The sequence below is a fragment of the Zeugodacus cucurbitae genome, chromosome 2 (genome assembly GCF_028554725.1).
Source record: "Zeugodacus cucurbitae isolate PBARC_wt_2022May chromosome 2, idZeuCucr1.2, whole genome shotgun sequence".
In the NCBI taxonomy this organism is placed as follows: Eukaryota; Metazoa; Arthropoda; class Insecta; order Diptera; family Tephritidae; genus Zeugodacus; species Zeugodacus cucurbitae.
In genome coordinates this window covers 48421518-48440605 of record NC_071667.1, presented here as the reverse complement: position 1 = coordinate 48440605, position 19088 = coordinate 48421518, and the positions used below count along the sequence as shown (strand labels likewise).

At 34.5% G+C, this 19088-nt stretch overlaps 1 protein-coding gene and 2 long non-coding RNA genes across 4 annotated transcripts; 2 read left to right on the top strand and 1 right to left on the bottom strand.

Annotated features, from left to right (window-relative positions):
* The first annotated feature begins 3577 nt into the window (after positions 1-3577).
* On the top strand, positions 3578-4676 carry LOC128919995 (uncharacterized). Its single transcript, XR_008470112.1, has 2 exons — positions 3578-4308; positions 4525-4676. It is a non-coding gene; the product is annotated as an uncharacterized LOC128919995 (long non-coding RNA).
* On the bottom strand, positions 4487-8562 carry LOC128919992 (uncharacterized). The gene is made up of 3 exons (XR_008470109.1): positions 8452-8562; positions 5379-8054; positions 4487-4617 (listed from the first exon to the last, which is right to left on the bottom strand). It is a non-coding gene; the product is annotated as an uncharacterized LOC128919992 (long non-coding RNA).
* Positions 8463-18991, top strand: LOC105218128 (uncharacterized). Of its 2 annotated transcripts, none has more exons than XM_029044007.2 (3): positions 8463-8593; positions 9054-9745; positions 18682-18991. In XM_029044007.2, exons 2-3 carry the CDS (start codon positions 9455-9457, stop codon positions 18826-18828), a joined length of 438 nt encoding a protein of 145 aa, XP_028899840.1. In that variant the 5' UTR covers positions 8463-8593; positions 9054-9454; the 3' UTR covers positions 18829-18991. The 2 variants fall into 2 exon arrangements, with proteins under 2 accessions (XP_028899840.1, XP_054082059.1); XM_054226084.1 differs by having other exon boundaries at positions 8512-8755.
* Positions 18992-19088: the final 97 nt, after the last annotated feature.

The following is a 19088-nucleotide window of genomic DNA, read 5'->3' as shown; positions in this document are numbered from 1 at the left end:
TGTTTTGGCATTATCTACAGCTGAAATATCACTGAAAGTATGAAAAAAAATCTTCGTATGAAGGTTTTCGAGGTATGAGGTGGTTAGTGGCACTAACCACCGTGACTATTGATAGAAACAAAACAATTATGAGTTACTTATATTGTTTATTAATATTAAATGATATAATGAAATTCTCCGGAAAGAAATTATGGTAAATTTTTTTTTTTATGAAAATCTGTAAAACAAGCTTTTCCCTTGCGTAGACAAAGAGGCACTTTGCATGTACTCCACTGCCATACAGCCGGTCTGTTTGAGTTTACAGTGTTAGACTTTGTAGATTCAGGATTCCGAAGTACTAAGTTAGACGGAGGGATGTCATCATCGGAATTAAAGTTGTCATAATCAGTCATTTGAACTTCTCCAAACGAATCGCCTAACACCAGCGGATTTGGCTGATCTTCTGTATCCTCATCGCTACAAATACTTTCGCTATCTGAAGGAATATCTTCAAACAAGTATTTTTCGATTTGTCTATTATTTAGCTTGCGCGACCGACATACTGAAATAAATATAAAAATGCATCAATACTTACATGCCTAACTCATATGTTGATTAAACCTATAAACCTGCAACAGTCACGGTGGTTAGTTTACTAACCACTATATTTTCGTCGTCAATTTTCAAATGAAAACAAATGAACTGTCATTCATCGAATATGCCGCTAACCGGTCACACCTTATCAAAAAAGGTACAAACATTCATGATAATTAACGCGATTGTCGATAGATGGCGTGGATTTTAATATAAAAAATCGGAAAGAGGTGGTTATTGACACTAACCACCACGACTGAAAGAGTTAAACATTTAACTTTAATGATTCCGAGTAATGTTTGGACGTATTCAATGGTAGTATACTCAATTTTTTAGTCGATATAAGTGCAATATTGTTACATCTAGTTATTAGAATGCACCAGATAGACCGATACGAGCGAAGCGTAGAAAGACCCATAAGGCTGCTATTAATGTTATGGAGGAAGAGTTAAGAGAAAAATACAACCGAGTCATTTTGAAACGGTATTTGGGGTATGATTACCAAATCAGAGAAAACACCCTATTTGAAGAAGAAGAAGAAAAAAGAAGGGGTTGTTTTATCAATACAACACAAATCAATTACAAAGCTGGTCAATTTGAATACATTGTTATCAGATCTCAAGCAAAAAGCGCTGGAAAGAAATTCAGCTATGCACGATGAATTGTTATTCTTTGCTACATTTGAAAAAAATCTTAAAACATTCATCTTTATTATATACATGTAAATTGCAAAGACGAGCAAGTAATATATTTACCTTAGTCTACAGAACTTAACTTTTTTCTCACGGTAGTTTTGATAATTGTTTTGTGTATGCTTGTGTAAGTCGCTGAGAGACCTCATTGGTGTTATACATTATACATGTATTAGCAACCAACAAAGCTCTATAATAGTATTTCAACTCCAATTACTCTTTTGAAGTTCTTCAAATACTTTACTATTTATTTTGGTCATTAACACTTATTCTTATTGGTTGTTGACTTTATTCATTTACTATGTTTGTTGCCATTAAAGAACCAATACGCACAAAATTGATACTGGGAAAAGCTTTCACAATGTTAATGAGACTACAACGTTGGCAGCAAGAGGAGAGACTGAAATGCAACTATCATGTGACGTGATTTTTCAGAATTGGGATTGCCCCACGTGACATATGTATCTACAGATGTACATACCTAGGAAATGTGGGAAATTAAATTATTTGAAACTTAGTTAATGAACTACTTCATTTTGGATATGTGTTATTTTTGAAACGCTTCCTCTCTGAAACGAACCCTTTTATTTGATATAGTGGTTTTATTTTGTAGTTAAGAAGAGGATATACCCATTATGTAAAGGCACAATAGTTAGAAGATCCGCTGGAAGAAACTTCGTAATTTCAATTTGTATACAACATTTAAAACAAAAAACAAAGTGCTCTGAATTCGAAGAAATTTCATTTGAACATATCTTTAAAGCTATTATTCAAATATCATGGAACATGCTTACTTTTTTAGTGTCAGCAAAGCCGAGATACTATAAAACATAAATTTGTATACATAAATAAAAACACACATAAACCCTTTGTCGACATACTGTGCGGAGCGGTTCCCCAAAGTTGTGATGAAGATTTTCTTTCGATCCTACTCTTATTATACTCTCGCAACAAAAGATGCTAAAGAGAGTATTATAGTTTTGTTCACATAACGGTTGTGTGTAAGTCATAAAACTAAACGATTTAGATATAGGTTTATATATATCAAAATGATCAGGATGACGAGACGAGTTGAAATCCGTCTGTCCGTCCGTCCGTCTGTCTGTCCGTGTAACGGATAACTTGAGTAAAAATTGAGATATCTTAACGAAACTTGGAACACGTATTCTTTGGCACCCTGAGGAGGTTGCTTTCGAAAATGGGCAAAATCGGACCATTGCCACGCCCACAAAATGGCGAAAACCATAAACCTATAAAGTGTCATAACTAAGCCATAAATAAAGTTATAAAAGTAAAATTTGAAATAAAGGATCGCACTGGGGAAGTGGGCGTGGCCCCGCCCCCAAATTGGTTATTCGTATATATCTCGCAAACTAATAAAGCTATATAAACCAAACTTTCTGCAGTCGGTTCTCCAACGTACCCCACCACACTCTATGAAATAGTTGAAATCGGATAATAACCACGCCCACCTCCCATACAAAGGTTAGGCAGAAATTACCAAAAGAGAGTTAAATCACCAACGAAAAACGTCAGAAACACTAAATTTTACATATGAAATGGCATATGGAAGCTACACTCAGATTTTTTTACAAAATGGAAAATGGGCTTGGCATCGCCCACTTATGGGTCAACAACCATATCTCAGGAACTACTCGACCGATTCGAATGAAATTCGGTATATAATATTTTCTTGACACCCTGATGACACGTGTGGAAAATGGACGAAATCGGTTCACAACCACGACAACTTCCCTTATAACTCATTTTTGAATTCCATCCCATTCCTTCACTTTATAATATAAGGAACCAACGAAGATAGCGAAATAAAACTTTACACAAATACTGTATATGATCTGTGGCATCACTTGTGAAAAAATTGTCGAAATCGGAATATAGCTTTTCAATGCCCCGGATATCGAATATGAAGAACTCAGTGCCCAAGGTAACTTTTCACCGAAAATTTCAGTAAATCTCTCAGGAATCTTAATTTAATTTAGAGGAAATATTTTTCTTCTAATAGTGTGTCTCTGTACCAGAAAAGGTTAAAATCGGGTCATAACTTCCCTTATATATCAATAAATGTATGAGAATACCTAATTATAGGATTTTCAAAAATACGATGAGCTTAATAGCTTATAAATCGGTTAATATGTGAAATATATTTTGCCGAATATATAGGTCAAATTGTGTGTTTTTTTAATAAAGATATAGCAATAAATTGCGAGAGTATAAAATGTTCGGTTGCACCCGAACTTAGCCTTTCCTTACTTGTTTTAATTTAAAAAAATATCGGAAGAAAAGTAAAAGTGAATTTACATAAAATCAATTTTCTTTACTGCCGATAAATTTGAAGTAGAATAGAAGACGTATTCTCAACGAACAAAAATAAAACTCTTCAAGTCCCTCATCATTCCCGTCCTGCTTTATGGTGTAGAAGCGTGGACGATGTCGACATCCGATGAGACGACACTAGGAGTTTTCGAGAGAAAGGTTTTGCGAAAGATTTATGGTCCCTTAAACATTGGCAACGGCGAATACCGCAGACTATGGAACGATAATCTGTATGAGTTTTACAACGATATTTACATAGTTCAGCGAATACAATGATAACGGCTGCGCTGTTTAAGTCATGTTGTTCGAAAGCGCACCAGCTTTGAAATTGTTCGAAGGAAGAACGAAGGGCGCGCTGTTGTAAACTCAGCTATAACCGCGTAAAAGGTTAAGAAGAATGGAATAGTATAAATTACGTATGAAACTTGGTTCGAGTCTAGCGATTACCAACTTCCATTCCATCACTGGCTTATGTATGTGCTTACAATTAAAATGTGCGTAAAGGACAACAAAAACATCGGTTTAGTTGTAAACCATTTGAGTAAAAAAAAGAACAAAAACATGTAATAAAGGTGTAATAAACTTGTAATAAAAGCCAGTCATATACATATATATATTCGCGTATATGAGTATGTATATTTCTCAGAAGACAGACACAAATCAAGAAGAAGCTAAATAATCTTATAATTACGCTATAAAAGCTAAATTTGTAAGTATCACGTGGAAGAGTATGTGATTCAAAGACTCTTCGGGTTTCCCTAATCCACAACTTTAATTGCATGAAAATTATGTTGACATTATTTAAAGAGTTTAAAGAGAATTAAAACAATCCAAATGTACAAAACGAAATTATATATATATATATATATATATGTAAAAAGTAGTTTTATTGCAATGGTTTATATTTTATGATCATATATTATAGATCCGTGTGTACACAGCAGTAAGTTCGTAATGCGCTCGTGGGTGCCGCAAGCTGGTTCGAGTATCTGCGAGTATCTGCGTTCAGCAGTGGGAGCTGTAGCAATATATCACCGAAATGCAAATAAATAATCAACTGATTAAAATTTGAATTTATATACAGCCACAGACATTTATATGTATATATATATATATGTGCATGAATTTTCAAGTATACACACACATACATACTACACATCGATGATCATGAGTCGGAGTTTGTTTTATTTGTTGCGCTTTTTATTAAAGCATTATTATATATTCTGATTGTTACTGTTACCGTTGTTTGCTTAAGTGTTTGAGATAATCAAAATGGGAATAATACCTACATACGTATGTAAGTATGTATGTATTTGTATTGTAAAATATCAGTGAGTGAAAATGAAAAAATCAAATAAATATAGATTACACATTCATACATATGTAGGTGTATATGCATGTATGTATACATAGGTATAATAAATAAAAAAGCAAAATAAATAACTGCCGCTAAGTAATATGAAGAACGGCAAATACGTAGACACTCGTTTGAAGATAATCAAACCAACCAGAAATAAAGCACAACAACAAAAACAAAGCAAAATCGTTTGAACAGCGAAAACGCTGCAAAACGTAAAGTGGGAAAATTCGAGTATCATAATTTGAACAAAAAAGCCACACGCTAACACACACACACTCGTACGTATATCTACTAAAAATATATAACAATAGGCAAAAGAAAGAAGGTTAAAAATCGTTAAGAGGAGGAGGCAACAAACAGTTGTGAGTGTACATTACTCTTTAGTATTGTTGTTTTTGTTTTGTATATTTTTTTCTTACCAATATTATTACTTTATGTACCAAGCAATGTGAACACTTTGTGTGCATAGACTTTGCTCCTCCGGGCACCTTGTCCACCCCTCACACCCTCCATCGTTGCGTCTTCTCCTTTCTCTTCTGCCTATCAAAAAGCCAATACCAATCCAACCGGTCTCGATCGAGCCGACAAACAAAGCGGTCGAAACCATTTTTATACAACCATTGTACGCTGACTTATATGTACAGTGTAGCGACATGGGCACGAATGTGTGCAAAATTTTGGAAAAAAGTTCTTAATTATCGAAAAATACATATATCTAAATCTTTTGTGCAAATAAATTGCTTCGATATACCCCAAAGAGACAACGTGAGCGACATTTTCAACTTCATTAGCTTTGCTAATGCTCTTAGCGGAAAACGATAGCTGACTCATAGTGTCTAAAGAGTACTGTTATCATATAACCACAGTTTTTATCGACTACAAAGTAACCTTATTGTAACCGTTAAAGTAAGAAGTGTATCGGTATAAAAGTATAAAATAATCTGACTAACTTTACGAAATATAATTCGTGGAAAAAGCGCTTGATGTTTACGATTCACTAACTGCCTTCCCTAAATAAAAGCGTCAGCGGCAAATAACTGTCAAAAAATTCTCATGCCCATACAATTTGTATGGCGCATACCGCAATAACGCGACGGCGACGCTGAGCGGTTGAAATTTTCTATTTTGACAGAGCGTTCCGAAGTAAAGTTGGCTGCGAAAAACGAAGTTTCTCTGTTCAATAAAATTTCACAACAACAATTCAAGTAAACATTTTGATATTTGACGTAAAGTTGCCGCTTTTATTTAGGGATGGCGCATCGACGTTAACGCTGAGCGGAAAAAAACGCTTTTATTTAGGGAAGGCAGTAAGTTGTACTCTGCTAATTTCTTGCTGTATAAACAAAACTCCACCGCTGTGATTAGGTACAACATACTCAGCACTCAAAATGAAGTTAAGTTGATTGACTTTGTAATCGCATCCACTGAAAGAATATATACAAACGGATGACAAGAATTTTAGTAAAAATTCGATAAAAAATACTTGAAAATATAAAACCATAACCGCAGACTTCAAGAGAGACTTTAGTAAATAATTGCAATTTCTTCATACCAGAGAATGAGTCAACTTTATTACCTTTAAATGAGTTATATAGTCTGGAGTTATCAAAGCTCGTCTCTAATAGATATACAACTATGCGATATATTATATGATGTTAAATGACTATTATTTTAACTATTTTAACATTATAAAATGGTCAATTAGTAGGTGACAACAACACGATCATTTTAAAGTGATTACGTTATTGAAACACTTTGGTCTATGTACGAGTATGTACCATATAAATGATAGACGTATTATCAATAATTAATTAGGCCATTACACTGTACGCGACGACGTCGCTGGATGCACAACACCGGCACACGGTCTGCAGTTCACGGCAAAATTAACAACAACTTAAGCACCAGACGATAGCAGCAACAACGAAAACAACACTTACTCATTTCTAGCAGCGAAGTAAATACATGCATACATATATGTATAACGATGTACGAGTATACTGGCGACACGACATCAAGTTGGGATAGGTGGCGGAGCGGGCGAGTGGTGCGATGTGGTCTGTGACTGTGACGCACGCTGGAGTAAACGTACCTGAGAAAAAGGTGTGAGCGAATATAAAGTATGAAGTGTGAGGTGGGAAAGGTGCGAGGGAAGTGTAGTGGAGGAGTAGTGGTCGTGTTGAGTTGGAGCGTTTCTCATGCAAACTAAATACGCATATACATTTGTTTGTAGACATAAAGTCGAAACCCTACAGGAAAACTTGCTGATAGTTAATATTGCTCTGAAAGATATAGATATTAGAGAGAAGTCTGCAGTTTTGGGATGATACAACTCTTAAAGAGTCTTTAATATTCACCCGTTTGAGTTGAGTTATTATACACTTATTCCAGGTAATATAATTCTGGGAATAATATAATGAGTCTCTTAAAGTATTGTTAAGTAAGTTAAGAGCTTAGGTGGGTTTCAAAATTTGGAAAAGTTTCTTTTGTCTTATTAAATGGTCCAAAATGTTTAAAATATTATACAAAAATATCAAAGTAAAATTCGAAGAGATGTACTCTTTGGAAGTTCCGCCCGTCAGACCACATCTCAAAACTCAATTCTTTAAGTCGGTGGACACGTTATCTCAAAAAGTTATGAAGCGTTTTTGTTTAGATTTTGCACACATCTGAATATCAAAACTAAAATTTTTAATATTTTAACATTAACTAGATTTATCCAAACATATTTTAGGTTTATTAATTTTAAATCAACCAACAATGAGTTATGATGTCCATGGCAGGAGTTTTTTTTTTTGGACACATCATGGGAGATGAGGTACCAACGGCTGAGTCGTATAAATTAAATATATGTATAATTGTATAAATAAAAATATATGTATAATTGTATAATTTTCAGTCTCTGAAACTCACCTAATCTCTTTAATGAAATCCCAAGTGCTTCTTGGTGAACTTACGTGCATACTACATACAATATATTTGGGTTTTGTACATTTATGGTACCTTTTCTTCTATTTCTAAGCTTGGAATGTGTTTATAATCCATTTGATGACTGGACTCGTTAATTATCCTAGTGAGGATTGCATTACGAATATCTAAAAAACCAGAAACTTTTTTCATTACAAATGTCCAAATTTCGACGAAAAAAAACAGCACTTGTTTATGGATGAGATATAGTGAAGTCTTTAAGGAGTAGACTACATAAACATGAGCAATTGTCATAATATTAAAATGTTTTAAAACAAGTACATAGGCACCACTAGCACAATATTAGTAAGCTAATGAAATTCCTACAGGGTTATTAAAACAGTAAGAAGGCCCCGGAAAAGGAAAACAGTCATAACACGACATGGCACAGTGCTTCTTACATACAAGCAAACACACAAATAAACTTGTAGTAGATATATGTATGTATGTACATTCGTATTTGCTCTAACTGGTATCGGCATATTCGACTTGATTTTTTGAACTTCGCGGGGAGAAGCAACTCACTTTGACAAAATTTCAGCACAGCAGCGCACATCGGTGTGGCGCACAGAAGCGCAGCGTACAGTGCACTCGCAGCCATCCATCCGTACAGTTGGATGTCACCGCCAACGGCAGCAACAACGGCAACGGCGATCATTAGCAAGACGTAAACTCCAAAAACACAAAATATAAGTGTAATAACAACAAAAACAAAAAAGAAAACCAAGAAGAAGTTGCGGTAGAAAAAGAAGCAGCCACAACAGAAGTCATCAGAAATACGACGTGTGATCTTGATCTTGATCTTCTTTGAAACATTGAATTCAGCACAGTAAATAATAACACAACAAAAAACAAAAACGAGCACCAACAACAACAACAACGCAAGTCACAACAGTTGCAGCCGACATCGGTGTTGCTTGCTGTTGATAGTTGCTGTTACTGTTGCCATTGTTATTGATATAGTGCCGCGCCGCTGTTGCAACTACAGTTTTTCTTGTGAACATCTCTCAGCCTCATTACGGATATATTTTCTCTTAACAATTACTTATGACTTGCGCATAGACGTGTGTGTGTGTGTGTGACGAAATTTGTATCAAATGAAATTCATGCTAAATTTCGAAATATAGAAGTTAATGTCAGTCAGTGGAGTTGAGAGTTGAGCGTTATTGCGCCAGTGAAATGTTCTTATCTCCAACATTTATGTAAATGTTACGACGATAACTGAACTGCAGCCAAGTGAAATGCACAAATAAACAATATAAACAAAGTGGAGCTTAGCAGAAAGCCTAATTAAAAAGCCTAATAAAACTGCCGTGAATCTAGCCAATAATAGAGAAATAAAATAAATAAACAAAAACACAAATAAATGGTAGAGACTTACAAATATTCAAGTTGAGTCATAAAAAATAGATTAAGAAAGCGAAACAACTTTTTAGTACTTAAACCACTTACACACATCCATACCAAGTGACATTGTGTGTCGCATCTACAAATAAAATAAATCTACATATACATATATACTAACACAATGACGGCGCATGAGCAACCGATTAGCTACTTGGACAGCATCCTGAATGAGGAGGAGTCACGCTGCGAATACAGTCATCAGTGGCGCAATTTCACAATCTCACGTTCGGGCCGTTTCAAGTCGAAAAATCGCAAACGCGATGTTGTCGATGGCAAACTTTTCGATGCGAGTAATGCGCCCAATGCGGCAATGTCGGCGTCGTCCAAGTTGCCGTCTGCAGCCGGTACGGGTCATAGTCGTGTCATGGCATCCGCCACCATGAATCCACACTATAAGCAGGAGCCGGATAAGGTAGGATACCAAAACTATACCATTGCTATATCATATATATATAACTATACAGAATAGACATATACATGCATATACTGGGAAGCATGGGCTTACAGGCCTACTAAAAACATATTTATATATGTATATGATATGTTTATATACTTGAAGTGCTTTAAAAAAAGTCATAACTTGTATGTGTGTTTATGCAGATGCTGCTTTAGGTGATATTTTTTTACATTTACACACATACATACATATGTATGTACAAACATATGGCGCTTGGTAGACAATTGTAGTTTTGTATGGCAACTTCACTCAAATTCACGACATTTATTGTTTACATATTGTTGCTGCTGCTGCGCTTGTACCTATTGCTCTTGTGGTTGTTGCTATTGTTGCGCCCATGCAACAACACTTCAGTTGCTGCAACAATTGTGGCCACATCCGCCGCGAAGTCGGCAAAGTGTGTCGCAAGTCAGCTGTTAGTTGGGTTTTCTGGTTGGCTGACTAACTGCCTAACTGCTTAACGCCATACATATTTACATATGTATGTACAAACATATATTATTGTTTGTATGTACATACATATATATGAACGTACCCACAACTCGATTGTTTAGTCAGTTAGTTTGACTTACATATTTTTTTAAGTTAACGTTTGTCTTTTCTTTGTTGTTCTTTGCTTATCAATATTTCAGTGAGTATTTTTACTTCCATTTTTTGGTTTCTGATGTACATATTCATAAAGGGTTTTTAAATAGGGACGCTACAAGAGTAAACCGCTAGGGAACGACGCCATATTTTTCCCGCTCTTTTGACATTTCTCTTCAGTAAAGTTTGCCATTTCATCAAGGAAAGATATACGATCCAACAACGAGTTGAAATTATTACAATTTGCTACCGAAATTCAGAGTCAGTGGCCTCAACTTTAAGAGCGCTACGTCCTACGCCTAATGAGGCTCATTTCTGGCTGAATGACTTCGTCAATAACCAAAATATGCGATATTGGTCAGGTCAGCAATCCACTGTGAATGGGAATCGCTAAAGCTCAATGATAACCGAATATTTTTGTCTCGAATTGGATGATATGGACTTGGACAATATGTGGTTCCAACAGGACGGCGCCACAAGCTACACAGCGAATGGCACGATTTATTGAAAACCAGGTTTGGTGAACGTGTTATCTCACGAAATGGCCCGTGCGTTTTGACGCCGTTAGACTATTTCAACAAGTCATCGACGATTCATGAAAATCGCTTGAAAACCGTCGGAAATTGGGTTCTGCCTCTGGACTTCTGCAAGCGTGCCCGCGGGGCCATGCATAATAAATCGAGTTCCTTACAACATGACATCGAATGTACTTTCACAGGAATAAAGAATTTCATTAATATCCCATACCGAGTTATTTAAAAAATTTTGTAGCGCTCTTTTTGAAAACCCCTTTAGTTATTGAAACCCTACATATAAATAATATGTACATACACATGTATTTATGTATTTGTGTAACTTTTATATGCCACTTTTAACTTTAATTTGCTCTGCAGAATTTCGCTCATTTGCTAAAAATAAGCATGCGATTGTTGCAAAACGTGCAAATAAACTTGAACCTCGTCAGCATTGCCGTTTACACATTGTATGTATGTATGTAGACAGGCACCTACTGACACCTTATATACACACATGCATATATAGAGGTATGTATGTTATCAGTCAACTCTATACAAAGTATAACGCGTGCATTGCCATAAATTATGGAAACGCACCTACAATATGAACTCATAAAGTCCCACACACCAATACGTATTAATTAATTCGGAAAAGGCAAAAGCTGCCACCCACCAAATATCAAGCGAATGCAGGCTGATTTATATACAATAACTTAAATAAAACATTTTTGCGTCTGAAATTAATTTGTACACTTAACACAAGTGAACGAAAGCGAAATGTGTGTCCAATAAGAATAATTCTTATTGGCATGCTGTATATACATGCAAACCAAAGTGCATATGTATGTGTGTATTTAAGGTACGCTAAACGACAACGAAAACGGAAGTCGCTCGATATTGTTGTGAAACCTTTTAACATTTGCAATAAAAAAAGAACTGACACACACACACACATACATATAAATGTGATAATTCAAACATACATATTCGCATGTATGTAGTTATGTGTACGCGTTTATTTTTATATGGGCAGTTATAAAAAGCCTCTCATTGCTTCTGCAAAAAACTCACTGGAGTTAATTTGTTAAGGGGTTTCGCAAGTGTTTCATTTTATGGCCGCCATATAAGATTGTAAATGAGTGTGTGTATTTCACTTGTAATGTATATGGGTAATTTCCCGGAACGCAATCATATGTCTGAATAATTTTTTACACAATGCGGTATCTCAGCAAACACATCAGAATATCCAGTTGTGGTTTCTGTCATCCCGAAGTAGTAGGTGCGCCGTGCCCACAATCAAATGATCAAACATTACTGCTGGCAAAGTCACCTTTAATGAAATTTCCGGAATATTCCAGAATTAATGATAATTCTTTGATAGTGGAGAAACCATGAAACTCTTGATGTTAGAAGCAAGAAGATATTAAGTAGCTACACATTTTAAAATAATATGGAAACCTTGAACCTTGTTCTTTAGTATGTTCCAAAAATGTTGGTGATAAACTACGACCCTAAAAGTATGCAGAAAACATCGACGTGGTTAAATTTCAAAAACTTGAACTCCTTTGCGACGGATCTTTTTTAATTTTGAAGGAGTTTCCTTGATCGCATCTTTAAATAGAATTCTCGGGAACTCGATTTCAATTTCGACAATTCGTTTCATATTTTTATTCTTCGCGCTCCTCGAAATTTCACATAGTTGGTTGAAAGAAGCTGTCGAAAGACGTAAATGTTCTCTAGGCCCTCTCACAGTAAAACATATGGGTTAAATATCCTGTAAAGAGCCCTCACATAAATCTGTTCTGAGTAATACTTTTACTGACTCAAAATTGTTTTTGGTGGTGTTCCAAGCATCAAAAGCCTTAAACTGTACTTTACTATATTTTACGATGACTCTGTCTTTGGCTACAACTGAGAAAGCGAATTTATCGAGAACTCATTCACTGAGTTCTTCACTAAAAGTTTATTCATAGTACCTTTGTAAATTCATCTACGATCTCATCGCGATCAGTCTGAATATGTAGCTATCAATCTGCTTATAAGAGTCAAATACTCATTCCTCAATCCCTTGTTCACATTTAATCTTTAAACCCCTTAGAGAAGATCGTTACGCATAACATACTGTATAGATTAATGTTTGATATTTTAAAGTTATGAACTTATGTATATTTCTTCGATTCTCAAGTCGTAAGGTTTCTTCAAGTCAACTTATTTTTTAATTAATGTGTCGATGTGTTAAAAGTCTACCAAAATGTAACACTTATTTTCGCAATATCAAATTGAATAATAAAGAGTGCAATAATAAAATGCGCAAAAGCAAAGCTTGCTGGCGTCGGCAAAGTTATTAGGGCATACAATTAAAATCAGATTACCAACGATTTTGCAAGCCCTAATCAGTTGCCGGTTGTATATTGCTACACCAACTTAGGTAGGTGGGTATAAGTGTGAGGACCTCGTCGCTGTTAAAGCAGATAGGGGAGAAGTCGTAGATAAGTATTAAGTGTGCACAGACGTAAGGTTAAAGTTATTATTAAATTTTGAAATAATTTACAATAGAATTGCTCCAAAATGGAGTATATGAAAAGTACATAAACAGACATTAACCCATATAGGCAAATAAGGTAATGCCAACAGTATAGGGATTTTGTCGTTTTACGATTTTTAATGTGTTATTTGCGTAGACCTAGACCAACACAAAGAAGACGATTCTACCCACATTATATATCATGCAGATCACTACGTAGTACCTCACTGCTTTAGATGACTTAATTTACTTTAACAAATAACTTGTTTAACAGTTACGTTTGCATTTATTACATTACACATAACAAGGGTTTAATTGCCATTATCTATTAAGATCGCAAAGAGTTTTCCAATAGTTGCCGTTCTTCGGTAGATGAAAGGCAAAAACCGGAAGGTGTTTTTCATCAATTCGCATAAATTTATGTCTAGTCAATACTATCTATTATACGTACAACACCAATTGCCCAAAGCAATGGTTTTATGAGTAAAATATTGCCCCAACTATTCAACATCCGAATTTCGTCGTAACCGTTCAATACAAAAGCGATAATACCAGAAAACAGTGCAAATGTTGTGGGGTTACCATAAAATAAAATTAGGGGATTTAATTCAGCTTAGACTGCGGCTCGAACAGCTTTCAATACGAGTGATAAATTGAAGTACTTCGATAAAAACTGGCCCACTACAACAAATGCTAGCTTCTCTAGATGGAGAATATGATGACGAATAAAGCCATCTTTTCCTAAAAGAAAGATCTTTCATTATTCAAACGCAAAGGAAATTTAAAATACCGCTTAAAATATTATAGCTGGAAAGCACACAATATCCAACTGCATTAGCGAGATGTGTAAACAAGAGGAACTAAAGTATTTTCGTAGACCACCTATTATTTCCATCATTATTAAATGGGTTGAAAATTATATTCTAAATAAAGCAATTTGTTTAACTTAAACCAAAACTCTTTCAGAATCTGAATTTTGTAGCCTTGAAACGCAATTGCACAAGATTTTATAAGTATTAAACTGTAGACTAATATACAATCGTACATACATATATACATATACATATGTCTGTAATTAAATCGTTGTATTTATTCATTACCTTGCTACATGCAATAGCCATTTCGTTGATAACATCAAACAAAAAGTTTTATAAATAATAAAACAAACAAAGGAATCACTGAATTCGCAAATGTCGATGGCAAACAACGATTTCTTTGTTTATTACTTTCGAAGTTTTTAATTTCTTTCTTTTGCACTATGCTAATAAAAGACTTATCAAAAGCGTTACTGATAACTTTAAATGATAGTGGCAAAAGCACATACATACATATATGTATACTAGTATACACCGTTACTTCTATTTATATATCACATAATTAGGGGTATGCAGTTTTCTAAATAAAATATCTAAAATAATTTAGACCTTACATGTTTAAAAAGCTTTATCAATTTTTTTGTTTACTTTAATAATATTTTTAAAAGTATATACAACACCATAAGTATATAAATAATTTACTATGTTCCCCACTGTAACACGCCCTACCCTTACCAAAAACAGGTGTTCATCCAGAAATTTTAATATTAACCCATTCTTGCGAATTAGAATTATAAACTGCAAAATAATAAAATAAATAATGAATGTAATTAACCGAAAATCAACCTTATTGAGGGTCTAGAGCCTAGATATTTTATTTGTCCCGGTTAAGATGGTACGTTAGCCACCTATTGTTGCTAATTTTAAAAGAATAGTCTAGATTTAATTTGTATAATGTATATATATTTTTAGGTTAGGTACTAACTGCATAGCCTTGGAGGTTGCATATGTATATGTATACGAGTACATACTAACGGGTGATTTTTTTGAGGTTAGGATTTTCATGCATTAGTATTTGACAGATCACGTGGGATTTCAGACATGGTGTCAAAGAGAAAGATGCTCAGTATGCTTTGACATTTCATCATGAATAGACTTACTAACGAGCAACGCTTGCAAATCATTGAATTTTATTACCAAAATCAGTGTTCGGTTCGAAATGTGTTTATCGACAAATTTTGTTCAGCGATGAGGCTCATTTCTGGTTGAATGGCTACGTAAATAAGCAAAATTGCCGCATTTGGGGTGAAGAGCAACCAGAAGCCGTTCAAGAACTGCCCATGCATCCCGAAAAATGCACTGTTTGGTGTGGTTTGTACGCTGGTGGAATCATTGGACCGTATTTTTTCAAAGATGCTGTTGGACGCAACGTTACGGTGAATGGCGATCGCTATCGTTCGATGCTAACAAACTTTTTGTTGCCAAAAATGGAAGAACTGAACTTGGTTGACATGTGGTTTCAACAAGATGGCGCTACATGCCACACAGCTCGCGATTCTATGGCCATTTTGAGGGAAAACTTCGGAGAACAATTCATCTCAAGAAATGGACCCGTAAGTTGGCCACCAAGATCATGCGATTTAACGCCTTTAGACTATTTTTTGTGGGGCTACGTCAAGTCTAAAGTCTACAGAAATAAGCCAGCAACTATTCCAGCTTTGGAAGACAACATTTCCGAAGAAATTCGGGCTATTCCGGCCGAAATGCTCGAAAAAGTTGCCCAAAATTGGACTTTCCGAATGGACCACCTAAGACGCAGCCGCGGTCAACATTTAAATGAAATTATTTTATGCGTTTTTTTTTTTTAAAAAGTTATCAAGCTCTTAAAAAATCACCCTTTACATATACCAGTATACGTACATATGTTTAAAGTAGTCTCATCCATCATTTTGAAGTTTATTTAGCACACTAATAAAAATGAGCTCTGCTGTCACAAATGATTGCAAATTATCTAAAGATAATGTTTAATGCATTTATAGTTCCCATGTGGGCCAAGCGTTATCTGTAACGGTATAAATATGTATAATTTTCGTGGAACTATATGGTATATTGACTATGCATCTTTGAGTTGTTGTTGATAATAATACCCCCTCGTCAGAGCGTTCACTGTATGTGGACAAATGTATGTACATTTGCGTACATATATACATATATATTGAAATAACAATCAAAGATTCATATATACAGATTTCACTACATCGCGTTTCAAAACTTCTATCAGAAACTTACACCCACGTTCTTTGAAGCTTTGTTCTTGTTGTATCATCTTAAAGCAATCCTCTGTTGAAGTAGCAGTTCCTAGCTACAGTATAAACTCGGTAACCGCAACCCTCGATACACGCAACTCCTCGATTCTTGCAACACTATAAAACATAGCATTGTAACCTTTATAAGTGCAACTACTCAAAAATAATGAATGAAGAAGAAAAAAGCTTGTATACTTAAATATGCCACAAATATGGAAGCTGGGCCAGGAAAACGGCAAACCTTAAAATCTTGTGAATACCCAAGAATGGAAAAGGCTCTCTACAAGTGGATTTTGAAACAAAGGAGTGAAAATGTGCCTATATCCGTCGGTATCGTCAAAGCAAAAGCTCTCAAGCTTTTCATGAGAAAATAAAAGAAAAGACAGGATGTTTTCATGCAAGTAATGGTTGGGTATCTAATTTCAAAAAGCGATATGGCCTCCGCCACATAAAAAAGAAGCTTTCCGCTTTTCAATAAGGCAGCGTCCGTCGACCCATTTGTAATACGTTTTAGAATTAAAATCAAGAAGCTTGATATTTCTGCAGAACAAATTTATAATGCCGACGAGTCCGGATTATTTTTCAGGCAGATACCAGATAAAACGTTGGTGAGCTTCAAGGAATCTGCTCCTGGTCGGAAAGTTAGTAAGGAAAGAATAACATTTCTCGCAAGTTAAGCTCATTATCATTGGAAAAGCAAAAAACCCTAGAGCATTCAAAAATTTTCAAAAAATGCCCGTTGTCTACAAGGCTAACAAGAACTCGTGGATGACTTATTTGTTTTTCGAAGACTAGTTTCATCATACGTTTGTTCCTGATGTGAGAAATACGAAATGAATTTTTGTTTAAAATTTATGTGTATTTTTTTGGATTGTTATAGGTTCGCGAATTTCTAGAATCCAAGGGACTTCCCAAAAAAGCCCTATTGGTCTTGGATAACTCCCCGTGTCATCCTAAAGACAATGAGATGAAAAGTGATGATGAAATGATATCCGTTATGTGTCTTCCACCTAACTGTACCGCGATTCTCCAACCAATGGACCAAAATGTTATTAACTTAACAAAAGTATATTACAAAAAAAGTCTTTTGGAGCATTTAATAGGGAATAAAACCCGATATGTTTAAAAAATACAATTTTTAATAAAAAATAAGCTTTCTATATCATAAAACGATTTTCATTTGTCACATTTTTTGTTATATATTTTTCCTCGCTGGGTGCAACAAACTCAATAAGTACAACTACCTAGATTTCTATTAGTTGCTATTACCGAGTTCGTACTGTAGTTACAATACCAGGTCTGTTTCAATTCCATATATCCGATTATCATATATCTCGTTTAGGCTTAGATGTTACAAACAATCGTTACATGAACAAAATATAAATATAATATATGTATGTATATACATACTTACATTTATACATGCATATGCATTTCTGTAGATCAGTAATTGCGGGCAAAGAACTCTTCAAAAATTAAAAAAAAATAGTTGCGTAAGGCATGCAAAACAATAATAAAGCGCATTGCTTACTTTACAAAATGATTATGAAATAAATAATACAAAGAGCAACAAGAAACAAAAAAAAGTAATAAAATAAAAAGTTGCCAATCATTCACTTTATTTCCACATAAATATTGCATGATTGTGTGTATTTGACCATAATTAAAATAAATGCTTGCACACTCGTATTTAATGTACTTTATGGATTAATAGTCTGTTGAGGAGTAATAAAAGAGCAGTAACGATAAATTGATAAAGTGCAGCAAAACGTGAACTTATAATGTACATACCTATACTATATACCAATTATATTTTTACAATCATTCATGCATATAAATGCAATTAATGTTTTAATAAGTCATTGCAATGAAGCGTTTTCCAAAATGTCTACGACTTCAGAGGCCAATGATCTGTCTGTCCTCTCTTTCGTTTAACTCTCCGACAAATGGAAAACAATAGTGAATGATGTTTAGATAGTTTGTATAGTAAGTAAAATATAGTATTATTGGAATTGGAACTGTAATCCGACCCATTGCTATACATTCACAAGTTATTGTAATTTGAACATATATACATATGTATATACATTTTAAAACATTTAACATATATTTTAAATACTTTCTATTTTTGATTGTCTAATTCCAGAATGCCTATCGTCAATCTTCAGCAATGTCAAGCAAACTTTTCTCATCGCAATCCACGGCATCAGTCTCCACCAGCTCAAGTTCAAGAAATGCGACGATGCGTGACAAAGCTGAGAGCTATAAAAGTTACTATGAAACGAATTTATAGATACCACCTGAATATATTGCACAAACTATATATGTATACTAAATTTTTTATTATAATTAAACTTAATTGTGTAAGGCATATGAAAACACAATTTTTGTATACATTTTTAACGTTTAACATTTTATTATATTTTTGTGTGGAAAAATTAAATTCACAAAATTAACTTTTGTTTAGTTTAAAGCGCTTTTAGTTAATGCATAAGTAAAGCTACATATTTAAATACAATATAAAAGTAACATAATATAAATATGAACTAACCC

What these genes read in the sequence shown, in the direction of transcription:
- LOC105218128 (XM_029044007.2), top strand. Translation starts at nt 9,455, where the DNA reads ATGACGGCGCATGAGCAACCGATTAGCTACTTGGACAGCATCCTGAAT. An exon ending in ATAAGCAGGAGCCGGATAAG is followed by an intron (nt 9,746 to 18,681) that starts GTAGGATACCAA and finishes GTCTAATTCCAG; the next exon opens with AATGCCTATCGTCAATCTTC.